This window comes from Channa argus, chromosome 11 (assembly GCF_033026475.1).
Source record: "Channa argus isolate prfri chromosome 11, Channa argus male v1.0, whole genome shotgun sequence".
Taxonomy (NCBI): domain Eukaryota; kingdom Metazoa; phylum Chordata; class Actinopteri; order Anabantiformes; family Channidae; genus Channa; species Channa argus.
This window is the reverse complement of record NC_090207.1, coordinates 15,703,996-15,717,087: the sequence shown is the minus strand read 5'-3', so window position 1 is coordinate 15,717,087 and position 13,092 is coordinate 15,703,996. Positions and strand designations below refer to the sequence as shown.

The 13,092-nt window shown below is 37.7% G+C and overlaps 1 protein-coding gene across 4 annotated transcripts in view; it reads left to right on the top strand.

The window, feature by feature from the left end:
- LOC137136392 (EGF-like repeat and discoidin I-like domain-containing protein 3) overlaps window positions 1-12,461 on the top strand; it is a 101,844-nt gene extending 89,383 nt beyond the window's left edge. For all 4 annotated transcript variants that reach the window (XM_067521706.1, XM_067521705.1, XM_067521704.1 and 1 more), the window contains 2 exons: window positions 3,842-3,997; window positions 10,172-12,461. In XM_067521706.1, the coding sequence (XP_067377807.1) occupies window positions 3,842-3,997; window positions 10,172-10,321 (306 nt within the window). In that variant the 3' untranslated portion in view covers window positions 10,322-12,461. The remainder of the gene's footprint in view (window positions 1-3,841; window positions 3,998-10,171) is intronic.
- Window positions 12,462-13,092: the final 631 nt, after the last annotated feature.

Sequence of the window (13,092 nt, the reverse complement as noted above, 5' to 3'; positions counted from 1 at the left end):
CAGTGTCTTCAGAGGCTGATAACAGCTTCTATTGCATAATTAACACAAACTACATCAGTTTAGTACTTCACCTATGTAAAGGTGGGGTCACAAAAGATTAAAAATGGAAATGTAAAACAAAAAGCAGCGGAGCCCAGCACATCTTTACAACCTGCCTTGTGTAGTCCCGTTCAGGCATACTATGGTATGTTTTCGTCTGAACACTGCAATCACATTTATGTTTGAATAAAACAACCACGCTGATCCCCTTTACTGGATGTGGTCTCAATATGTTCCCAAGGAATGTGGATCCACTTTGATTCAGCTAAATCAACAGGTTTTTGCTAGTTTTTCATTTTTTTATGTTGCTCATACAATCGCCCCCGTTCAGAGCAAATGTAAACTCTGCAGTTTTTCCATGTTGCAGAGCAATTTTTTTACTCATAGGAATATTCACTGGTAAAGAACCATACTGTACATCCATGTATAGAATGTGATCTTCTTCCTGCATTTACTTTCTTGTTCCTACTCACAATTTTCCGTGACTTGTAGTGAGGATTTTGGTTAGCCTGGAATTTTCTATGTGCAAAAGGAAACCAAAACTGATGGGAAAATGAAATTAAGTTTTTAAATGATTGGTCCGATGGTTCAGACCAGAGCAAAGGAATCTAAAAAAAAAATGAGTTTTTAATTCACCCAAGTATCTATTATGGATCTTTAAATGCTGGACCTTTAATTTCCTTGTTGCATTTAGCCTAACAATGACTACAACAACAAACAGCAATAATAGATGAAATTTACATTATAAAGATTTGTGCACATCCTGACTTCATTGTATGATAAAGAAAATGTCTTGCTATGGGTTTTGCAGTGCCCCCTATTAAGAAAAGAGCTGTGAAACAGGATGCTTTTTAAGCTCTCATATCAGCTTTAAGCTTTAATAACTGCCCTTTTGTGGGTGTGATGAACCTCAGCACTATCCTCCTCATTGTTCTGTCTGTTTTGTGCACACAAATTCTGATTTCTGCCCTGTGACCTGGGAGAAAAATAGAAAGCGTGGATCACACACCCTTGTATTTTCTGCAGGCTCTGTAGAATAATAAGCCTTCAACACATAGTTAAAATAGCACACTTAGAGGGAGAATGTCTGCAGGATGCTCTTTGCATGTGCTGTATTCATAGAATAGGTAACTGGGCCTCGTGTAGCTCTTTGTAAAGTGGTGCCTCACTGCATTAATCTCACTATCCTGCAATGGCAAAGACACTTGAAACAGGGACATGCTAACTCTCATCTTATGAACAGGGAAGATGAGTGTTTGTCTGGCAGAAGTGCCCAAACGATCCTTCTTCAAGCGGTGCCACCAAAGGGAAGTGCAAATAAGTAACTGACCCTGTCTACCTTTCGATATGCAGTTGTGTTATTGGTAAAACTGGATGCTTAGATGAGAGCTCCATTAATCTTTTTATTTAATCTCACACGCAGCAAGCAAAACCCAAAAATTCATTCTCTTGTTTTATTGCTTTGGAACATCTATGCCACTAGCATTCAAAGATTTCACACACCCCTAGTTTGTCTGGGTTAACAGCTCATAGAGGAGGGATTGGGATTGAGAGCGCGATGGAGGAAAGAACAGAAGGTGGGGGCTGCAAGACGTGCCTTGCTTTAACAAGCTTATCTCGCTCCCTAATTCAGTTTGGGCCATCAAAGTGTTGAGAGCTGGCATCGCTAGGGGCGGTCGTATTTTTTGACCGCTACTTGTGACAGCAATTACAGGTTCCCCTTCAAACGTGCCTTTGTTTTGGTGGCAGACTTGAGTACTTGGGTAGAACAAGATTACCTCAATGTTCTACAACTGGAGCATAATCAAAGTCTCACAATGTGAGGTGTCATGCCCCCTCTAAATCAACCAAGCAGCCCTTGCCACTGTTTCTTTCTGGCCTCTTTATCCAGGGGGTTGTTGTGACATTATTGCCATTATTACAGGTATTCATTTAAAGGCATTCATATAAATCACAGGAAAATATGCCACAGTGCTGTGACAGCTGCATTCAGGGAAGCACAGGCAACTTCCATTTCAAGGAGAAAAGTCATGAATAGTGTATTCACAACAAATGAAGCATGCCTTGGTAGTGTGCAGCATCTGCATAATTGCTTACCTGTGACCACAGCATTGGTAAGAAGTAAATCATGCCTGGGCGCAAACTTCAAGGCTTTTTTGTCATACTTTCATTACCTTAACATTTTACAAATGGAGAATTGGGAGTTTATCCACTTGGATGGCTTTTAGAGAGCAAAAAAACTGCTTTGTAGTTGCTAAGACGTGGTTTTGTCTACAAATGTCAGGACCCAGGCCTATGTCTGCTTACTTATACAGCTTGAGGTCTGCATTTAAGAAGGCCCCTCTCATGGAGAGCAATCCTCAATCTTGAAGTGGCTAAGAAATAAGAGAAGCTCTTGAGAAGTGTTGAACCCTTAGAAGAGAGAAAATCTCTGAGTGAGCTTATTCGACATAGTGCTCAACAAATAGAATTGTATCAGGGTTGGTAACGTATTGCAAGCAGTAAAAATGTGGTGTGATGTGCAATGTGGTGCTCAGCAAAGTGTCAAGACTAGAAGATGGAACAAAACTGAGCCATAACTCATGCATTACTTCAGTTTGTTTGCTTATTTGTTTCATCTGCACAAGAGCATCCAGAGCAGTAGTACACAGTTATACATGGGCCTATGACCAGAACAATTAATGTGATGTATGGCTGCTTCAGTGTTGTGTATATTCAACAGAAGAAAGAAATTTGCATGATTATATTTCTGGTTTTACTTCTAAAATTTACCATTATCTTTCCGTATTACAGCAAAATGCACCCTGTTTTTCACCCTGTATTGACTGCATAATGCCTCATAGATCTTTGAGCAAAGACAGACCATTTTAAACTGACATTTATGCTATTAGAAATGGTAATGCTATCAATTATTCACATTGCTTTACATTAAATATAAAACTAAATCCTCATTTAAAGAATGAGAATCAGATAGGAATTAATGGATAATATTATATTATAATAATAGAATATATATTAATGTGTCATTTTTGGATTTTTAAAAGCAGTAAAGGTGTGTTGTGGTGTACAAAACAGTAACCAATCTGTTTAATGGGATACAGAGATGCATTTTTGTACAGTTTCCATTATGTGTAATGAAAATTACACAACACCCTCTGCTTTATGCTTATGAAAGAACAGTGGGAGTGAATTTTTTATTAAACACTACCCTTGATATTTCATTACAATAACTAGTCATACACAACGGCTTCCTCTTCTTTTTAAGATTGTGGATTCACATTCATTATTAATTTAACATAATTAACTGACTAGAAAAATCTTAGAAGAAGCTTGACCCGTTTTAGGCATAACTGCAGAATATTTTCTGTGGAGCAGAATGAGCTGCTGTAGGTACAGTAAATGTAGTAAAGCACTTGTGCATTTTAGGGTTCATCTGAAATAAAATGTCAATAAAAGTAAGTTTGCATACCTCCTGCTTAACACCCTGCACTTTAAATTGTTTCCAACAATTTAGAATCTATTAAAAATTAACCCAAATGGAGCAGTCTAGCTCTGAAAAGCTGCTGCAGCGTGCAATTTCTGTTTTGCTGAGGCGAGGCTGTGGACTTCGACTTGTTGTTCAATATTCTGTGAATATTTGAAACTGACTTCTTGTGCTCAGTGACTTTATACAGTAAATCCTCTGATAACATCAAAAGAAAAATAAAGATGCTGGCAAATTTACCATCCTTAACACTAAGGACATTTATTATCATTCTCTTCCTCTCTGTTTCTCTGATCTTGTGGCCTATGCTACTCTTAGGTGGACTTGCTTGTGCCGACCAAGGTCACAGGTATCATCACCCAAGGAGCTAAAGACTTTGGCCATGTCCAGTTTGTTGGCTCATACAAAGTTGCTTACAGTAATGATGGAGAGCGGTGGAAAGTCTATCAAGATGAGAAGCAACGGAAAGACAAGGTAAGTAGCTCTGACACACCATTGCTCATTTAACACAAGTTAAACAGGCTTTAACAATGTCTGAAAACATATTAACCAACAAGTATGCATATCCTCATAAAACACTGTATGTAATGTCGTGTGCACAATGTAGACATATCGAACTATTTTATAAAATCAGAAATGCAAGTCGGTTCTGTGTACTGTAGGTACTGTGAGTACTAATGTTTTTTGTATTAAATGTATCAACGCACCAAGCAAAGGGGCATTCTGTAGTAAGAGAAAAGCATCAACAGAAACAAAAACATAGAAGAAACCAGAAAAAGACAAAAAACACAAAGCAGCAGCTGTCAAAGGGACAGGTATTAAGTTGGAAAATGTCCATTTTGGGACCCTTGTGTTTTCTCCTTTTCACTTCCCTTCAGCATCTCCTTATCTGTGGCTCTGAGCTCTGAGTGTGCCTGGTCTTTCCTATTCCCTCTCTCTGGTTTGGGATCAGATAAGACCGTGCTGTCAACCTGGCCCGGCCAGTGCAATGCTGAAAGTCTTGTTTACGGCCCTTCAACAGAGTACACATGTCCATTCCAATTGCCCATGACAACAGAGACAGTCCAGGGCTGCAGCAGCCTCTCTGCACATATCAGGAGAGCTGCAGGCACCAGGTTACAGCTAAGGCTGAAGGCCCTTGTCTTTTAGATACTAGTGGCAAGAGAGGTTGTGATTACTTGTTGCTGTTCACTTGCTGTGTTATTAAAAGACAAGCCTTATTCTTTTGCTTTTTTGTGTATTGGAGATATGTTGACTATGGAAAATTAAGAAGCCAAAATCTAGTAGAATTCATATATATATATTAGACAAAAAAGCAAACATTTTAGAGGTGCTTAAAATTACTACATTTTGCAATAATTGCTGTATGATCAATTATGTAAAGATTCTTTTATAATCTGCAGCATAAATCAGATCATCGTGTCTTGAATATAATCTAACAATTCAGATCATATAAACAATGCTTTATTCTGTATTTAGTTACCATGCTTAACATGAATTAGACACATGAACAAATAATGTGTTAGTCATAAATATCCATATTTTTTGTGAATGTGATAAAGTTTTTTTAGACCTTTATTTGTAGATGATTGGAAATTGAAGCTTGATGGGCTTTATTAGAATGATCTTTAATACACATTGACAATCAGTTGTCAATACAAAGTGTTTGTGGGTTATTTTCTAATGACTTTAGGTCACAAGTTTGCCGTCATAGAGGAAATATGCCATCATATTTGATACTTATCACTTTATCTTAGTTAAAGTTCATGATGTCTGGCATTCTCTTAAAGACTTTTTGGACAGTATGCATGTGATAACCTAAACTGCTTTTTCTACATATTTATAAATTTTTTGTTTCAGAGCGATGGATCTAAAGCAGAAATATGACAGCGTCTTGTTTTAGTAAATAACACCCCTCAGTCGCTACATATCAATTCATGTCCTTATCCTTGTTGTGGAGCCAGAGCTGCAGCCGATGCCCAGAAATATTTTTCCATCTCTGCAGTTCAAATCCCGTGCTTGAGGAGTTTATAATTTCAACACCCATGATGATCTTTGGATACGGGCCACTGCATGCTCAGCAGGATTTTTGCTCACGCAATCCCAATGCTGAGCACTGGATCCTGTCCAACGGCCTGGCAAGCATCATCTGAGATAGCAATGGGAATGGGAGAAAAACATGGGTGATATCTCAGCAACCTATTATGGTTATTATGTTTAATTTTTTCGCCTTATTTTGAGAAGAAAAACTACCCAGTGGAGCACAGCACTTTTTATACCAGATACAAGTCATTTCTGTAATCATCTAAAGCCTTTCCTGCGTTGTTAATGTTGTATAATACAGAGCAGAACCAAGGATAGGCAGTCAGTCTGATTGTGTGCGCTCTGTATTAGAGGGCAGGTGTGTTAAGCAGGGCTTCTGAGAATGTCAATCAGTTTGTCCCTAGACGGAGCCAGGAGTCTGTTCTGATGTATGATTTTTCAAGGTGTTTTCCCCCTTCAGTCAGCTGAAGCAGCCATTAATGCTAGAGGACACATTTGGCTGCTGGACTCCTGAGGCTCCTCCTGCCACACCACAATGCTTGGCTTGGCAGGGATATACTGTGTTTGTGTGGATGTGCATGTGTGTGTGTTTCTGGGTGTGTGTTTTTGAGTGTCTGGCTCAGGCACATTGGTAGAGCCTTGTAAGTATTCTTCTCAGCTCCCCCCTCCAGCTCCTGTGTGGCAGAGGCTGCAGGCAGCTAGATCTAGATTGAGAGAGGAGACTCTGTCGGAATACAGATGTTGTCAAAGCAGAGCACAGTGGCACTGCCTTTATTTATTTATTTTTTTTAACACAAATCCCAAAGACATGTGTATTGCACTCGGACCTGAGTAACAATGCAGTCCATTGTTAAAATATGATTAAACTGGGATGCGTTCCATAGTTAATCATATTGGCATCGCTGAATTCCCACATGAACACACTTTTCCACACCTGGGTCACCACTGCTCTTTTCTGAGTGCCAATATTTACACAGTTGATGGGGGACATCAGGCAGAAAAGTAATTGATTTATGTTTAATACTGTTTTATATGGGTGACACAGGGTTAATTAGACATAAGTGCCTTCAATTCCCTCCAGATCAGGGGGTAACTGAGTGTTAGATAGCCAAGAATACAGTCATCTTAACATTAACCGAATAGACATTTTGTTTTTCTTTTGTTTTAAATATTGTCTGTAATATTTATATCGGCTCGAGAGGGCAAAAAAAAACATACACCTTGCAATAAAGCAGTAATAAAAACATACTGCCAGTTTGCTGGAGGGTTGCTGCCTCTTCTAAGCCTGGCATGTCACCTTTGACCTTTCAATAAAGACATTGCTGACTTTTCCTAGTATCACCACTGCCGGTTCAGGAAATGTGAGGGCAGAGAGCAAAGAGATCCAAGCGACCGGCTCACTTGATCTGTGTAGCAGGTTTAAATAATGAAGTATGGGGGGTGTTGTATGCACACAAGCCCTTCCTTAGTGCTTACCTGTCATTCTACGAGCCTGGAAAATCAATAGTTGGTAGCAGAGGAGTGACTCCTGGGTCAGTCTGAGACACAAACAGAAAAATCTATGCCTGTGCTCTAATACTATTATACTTGTGCTTGATGAAGTGAGACCAGTACACTTAACTACATATAAAAAAAAAGACTTTAATCGTAAAATATGTAAAACAAAAAATAAGTGTGATTATGAGTTGCTAAAGAATTTTTGGAGATAATAAATACTTCAAAGTGAAAACTATAACACTGTTGAAGTACTTGAGTTATAAGTAGTTGGCAACTGACACACATACTGACCACTCCACCTGTCTGATGGTGGTTGCTCTTTCTCTGTTGCTCTGGGGTCAGACAGGCCGACCACAGGTCAGACACAGCGAATTAAGCAGTAAGTATCTCATCAATGCTCAGCCAAAGCCCTAATTCAACCTACCTCTTTTTTGAATGAAACACAATTTATCAAGATATATTAATATTAAAATTACCATTGATGACGTCTGTACATGACGTACAGTGTGGCAACAAACATTGTTTAAAACATTTCTCTCATCACCTTGTTCATGTCTTTTCTACATCCCTTCCTAACATTACCAGTCACTTTATTTATGATTCCTTACATATCCCGGTCCAGACACTTTGTTTTAGAGACATTTCGAAACTTTGCCAGTGCCTTTTTATATTGCGCTGTCATGTGCTTTGGTTGTCACATTACAGTTGTGGCTGGATCTAAAAGCAAATAATTCCATTATAGGCAAATATTACATATTTAATACATTTAGGTTGGATTATTGAGCATTTTAATAGAGATTTAAACCGTATAAAATGAATAAAAGCTAGACTGCAAGGCAGAGGAACAGGGAGAAATGACAGAGGGCAGAATGTGATGTAGGTATATTTGCTCTTCTGCAGATGCAAAGCTTTGCTGACTACAGTTTAAGCACCATGATTCAGTATAGATGAGAACACACACACGCTTTTCAAGTCATTGGATATTGATCTGGGACAATTGCATCTTACGCCTTATAACAAAATGCAACGTGAGATAATTCATTGCAGCTTTGTGTTATGTTACAGCTTGTCTGCAATAAACATATTGTATCCATATTGAGAGATGTGCAATTATAACATTCATTGAGATTTATATTGAACAGTTTTAGAACAAGTGACATTAAACTCAAAATAAAATAGCAACAATAGATTTTCAGTTATATTGTTTTCAGGTTTTCATAACCACAAACATCGAGCTTGAGTGGCCTAAAAATCCATTAGAGCAATTTAACATGGTACCTAGAGAGGCTATTTTGTTGAATAATTACAAACAGGTTAAACATGAGTGGAATTCTCTAAAGTGGCAACATAAAAAAAAAGGAAATCAATGTTGTATCTAAGTTTCTGTGTTTGAAAATTAAAATTTTAGTTTCAGCTTTCAATAATGTTAACTTTACCATAATTGTCTATCTTTATAAAGCTTCTAGTTATTATTATGATGCATGAGATTGCAGAGATTAAAATGCAGCCGACTGAAGGGATGTTATTTGTATAGACAGATTTACACTGGATCAATATGCTAAGAATTACATTTACATTCAATAACCTGGAGACAAATACTGTAAGTGTTTATATCAAGCAAGATTTATCAGTATCAAAAATATATATTTTTTTTTTTCCTTAGGCTCATCCTATTAGCTCAGGGTCCCTATAAGGGTTCTTGTAGTCCACGCATTGATTTGGCAAAGGTTTTTATGCCAGATGCCCTTTCTGACAACCCTACCCAATTTTTCTGGGCTTGGGGCCGGGGCTCACATAGGTGCTGGCTTGCACAACTTCAATGCCTGCCTTTGGGCAGTTTGGGTATTTAGTGTCTTGCCCAGGGACACTTTGACCTGTGGCCAAGGGGACTCGGCGCACAAGACATCTACTGTACTCTGCAGTAGGCAGCCACTCGACTCATTGAGCTACTGCTACCTCAGTATAAAAAACATGAATATTCTGTGTTTGTTAATAAATTTATAAACGTATTTAAGATCGTAGTGTACACACTTGTAACGCACGTGTTAAGGGCCATGATTACCCATGATGTTTGATTGAGCAGATATTGTCTCTTGTCCCCACTGTACTAGCAAATGACATAATACTTAGTTAGTTTCCCATCTAGCAGAAGTGGCATAAATAAATTCATTTACGGATATTCTATATATAGATAGATAGATGGATAGATACAGATATCTATATCTATATAGAAATATAGATATAGATATCTATAATGTGGTTAATATCTAAATTTTACCCTTTGATCCGCTGTCCATATAACTTAAATCCTAAAATCTCTTCCATTCTCTCATGGCTACTGTTGTAGCACTTGTTATAATGAAACCTTGGAGAGTCTTCGCTGTCTAAATCCTGAACTAGCACCTATGATTATTTGAAAGTTTACCGCTAAAAAAGGTTGACGCCCTTCCCCAGCACATGCTTGGATTTAGAACACTGATTTTCTATTCCACACAACAGTGAATCCCATTACATCCTAATTACACAGGCATAATCATGTCTGTTTAATTCAAATGATCATATCCTTCAATGAAGCAGTCCTTGTAGATACAATCTTTTCTAATATACCTCTAATATATCTCCTGTCTGGTAAGCCCAAACTAGCACCAATCTTCTAATAATCAACAACACAGCATTGTGCTTGCCTGTTTGTGGATGTTGGGTAGCCCTTGGACAGTGGTTTCTAAGCTTAACTGATGAAAAGAAAAGTACCAAGAAAAGGAGTGTGTTCAGAGAATGTACAATTATTGGCTGCCTTAGAATTGAGGCTAACATTGGCTGCACTTCATTCAGTACCAGTTGTGGCATGAGGCCTTGAAGGTAACAGTCTGGAGAACCAAGGCAAGAAATGTGCCAGGAATGCCTTGTACCTGCCATCAGAGGTTTGTGGTGTTTCAAAGACATTTCCCCAGAGTATGTTCACTTCTAAAGCATTTGATCTTCAAAGCCCTTATATATACGTTAATGGGTTTGAATAGTTGTTTGTTTTGTAAAGATGAATTAAAACTTTAGTTTTAATGTTAAGAAATAACCTTTTAAAATCCCTACATGCTGTTGTTTTTTTTACAGGTATTCCAGGGGAACTTTGACAATGACACACACAGAAAGAATGTGATAGACCCACCCATCTATGCTCGGCTCATCCGTATCCTTCCTTGGTCATGGTATGGCAGGATCACTTTGCGTGTAGAAATACTTGGATGCACAGAGGAAGAGTGAAGTTCTTTCCCCCATCTTTCTTGCCATTATTCCCCGTCCCGTGGCATACTGGAGTATCTCACCCAGTATTTCAACAATAAACTGTGCAGCCTGTAAAAAGAAGTTGATTTCCAATGGATTTTTCAAGAATAAGTGTTTGGTTGTGGTCGGTTGCTGTGTGTTCTTTTGTACAATGATTTACAACCTGCCCCCGATCCACTTTTGTTTTCTCTCTCTGTTTAAAGTGTGATCTTTGTCTTTTTATTCTTCCCAAAATGTACCATCCTGTTTGGAATGAACTTCTGTAATATATATTGGAGGGGTGGGTTTGGGTGATGGAGTTGGAAAGGGTAGCCTCACTGTGGTTTTAACTTGTTGCCATTGAAGCTATTGTACAGTGTCACTTTTTAACAAAGATGTGAAATCTGTCTGCCGTGCTTCATTGGACATGATTAACCAACTTCATATCATAACTAAACTGTTTAAAATACCACGTTCAGATCACACGTTATCGCACATTGAATATATTTTTACTTTTACCACACTTCCTCAAGCCATGCTTTTACCCTAATGAACACTGGCATTATTACATCAATCAAAACACTATTAATACTCTTGTATTATATGTAAAAGACTAAGAAATTGCATGGTGGGTAAATTATAAATGTATATTATGACCAATCATTTAAAACCTCCACCCTGAGAGCAAATTACTTTGACTTAGGGACCTATTTTTATGTGCATTTTCAAATAGTTCTGAAACATTACAACATACTGCAAAAGCTTACTGAAGATGACTGACAAACAGCTACTGGCACTGAGGCTTATAGGTTGTCTTAATGTTCTCCTAAGCAGTCAATCAACACATTTTCTAAGATAACTGGACTTATTGTTGTTTTTTTGTTTTTCTTTTTTCTCTTTTGTGTCAGCTGTCAGATGCATAAAAATATGTGTTTATTGTCTTCGTGTTGTCTTGGAGATCAAAGTTGAATTATTGAAAAAGCTCAGGATAGATGTCATTCATACAAACCCACACGTATAATTGGGTACCTTCTTAAATCGTTCTGTGTAGTATTAAAAAATGTGTCAAGTAAGTGACAGCAGATACTTAATCGTCCATTTAATTGAAAACAGATACAGTCTTTCATTTTCTTTAATTCCCCTAATATGAAAAAAATATTTCTCAATGGATTAATTTATTATTTATTTTCTATCATCAAATGTCTAATATTAATAATACATTATTACTGTATATGTCATGATGTCAAACCTACAATGATGGTGAACCGTGTTAATGGTATCGAGGAATTATGTATGGACAGCGTCTTTAGTTCAGGGGATTTAAAGTTTATTATACTAGATTAAAGTATTAGAGAAATGAAAAGAGCTTGTGGATATTTTCACTTGACACAACAGCAGCTCTCTGCATGTTCAAATGGTTTTAGGGTGCTAAAATTGTTTAAACATTAATGTTACGGGGGCTAAAACTGCTGTTATGCCCATCGCGTCAACACATTCTATTAATACAGTTTTTACTGCATGGGTTCTGCTGTTGGCTGCATCCTGCAGTAATGGTTGCCTGGTTAAATAAATGCAAGTAAACAAGTACCTGCAGCAAATACAAACCTTACATACCATTTCACACTGCTCAAAAATAGGCCCGGATTACTCGAGTGGTTTCAACTCTGGACTAGTTTTCCCAAAGCTCTGAAGTGCTACATAAAGAGCTGAGGGAAAGATGTCTACTTTTATGTTTCACTTAAAAATCATCAGCTTTCAGTCACTTACATCCTCAATCATTTCTGAATGTAGGAATACAGTGCATTTGTTCTGAGACTGCAGCACGGGCTGAGGGAGAACGTAAAACGTTTACAGGAAACCTGATTTAATTTAATGCTTCGAGCTTTTCAAATGTGATTTTCTGCCCAGATTGGAGTGCCACTGTTATTTTCACTACTTTATATTTAATGAATAAAAATGCATTGGAATAAAACATTTTTGGACTCTAAAGTGATGAAAAGCACAGCAACAAAACATTCGTAAATGCGTCACTTTTAAAGTATTTTGGAGCTTAGTTTTTTTATTGTATGGAGGCACATTGTGATGTTGTGCCACTGCCACCACACTGTCGTACAGTAGTTGAACAGTAACCTGAAAACAAGGTTGATTTATTATTTGGATAATAGTATACTGCACTGAATACTGAAATATTATAATGACCACGATGTGTTTAAAGATGGGGATATCTTGAAAAGGTTCACTCAATCTGTACTGCAGTGTACACTATCAGATTTTGTTATCATTCTGACAAATTGTTATTGATGTGTAATCCCTTAGGTCTATGGATGCACAATAAGCGTGCTCACATCATTTCTCATCTGTCTTCTGTTTTTGTTTTTATTTCCATTTTTCTCTTTAAGTTTTTATTGCCAAATGGCTTGGCCAGCATCTGCTCTGATTGATCTTTGTAGTTAGCTTCCTATTAGCTCTTATCACAGAGCAGGCATGCTACAAAGCCTTGAGGAAGTTTGCATGATGTATGAGATGTCCACAGGCACATTATGTTCTCATATCATAACAATCAAATAGCCTTCACTTTGTACTCACCATCTATTGTCTTGTGCATTGTAAAACTTCCACTCACAGGTTAAAAAGGAGAGCAAACCCATCCTTTTTTTGCTCCGTCAGCTGTTCACATAACATTTCTTACCTCCTCAGTCTGTCAATCACTATGTAGAAAATGTACCTAATATAACGCTGTTTAGGTTCCAGCCTGCAGAGGAAAGTGAGAA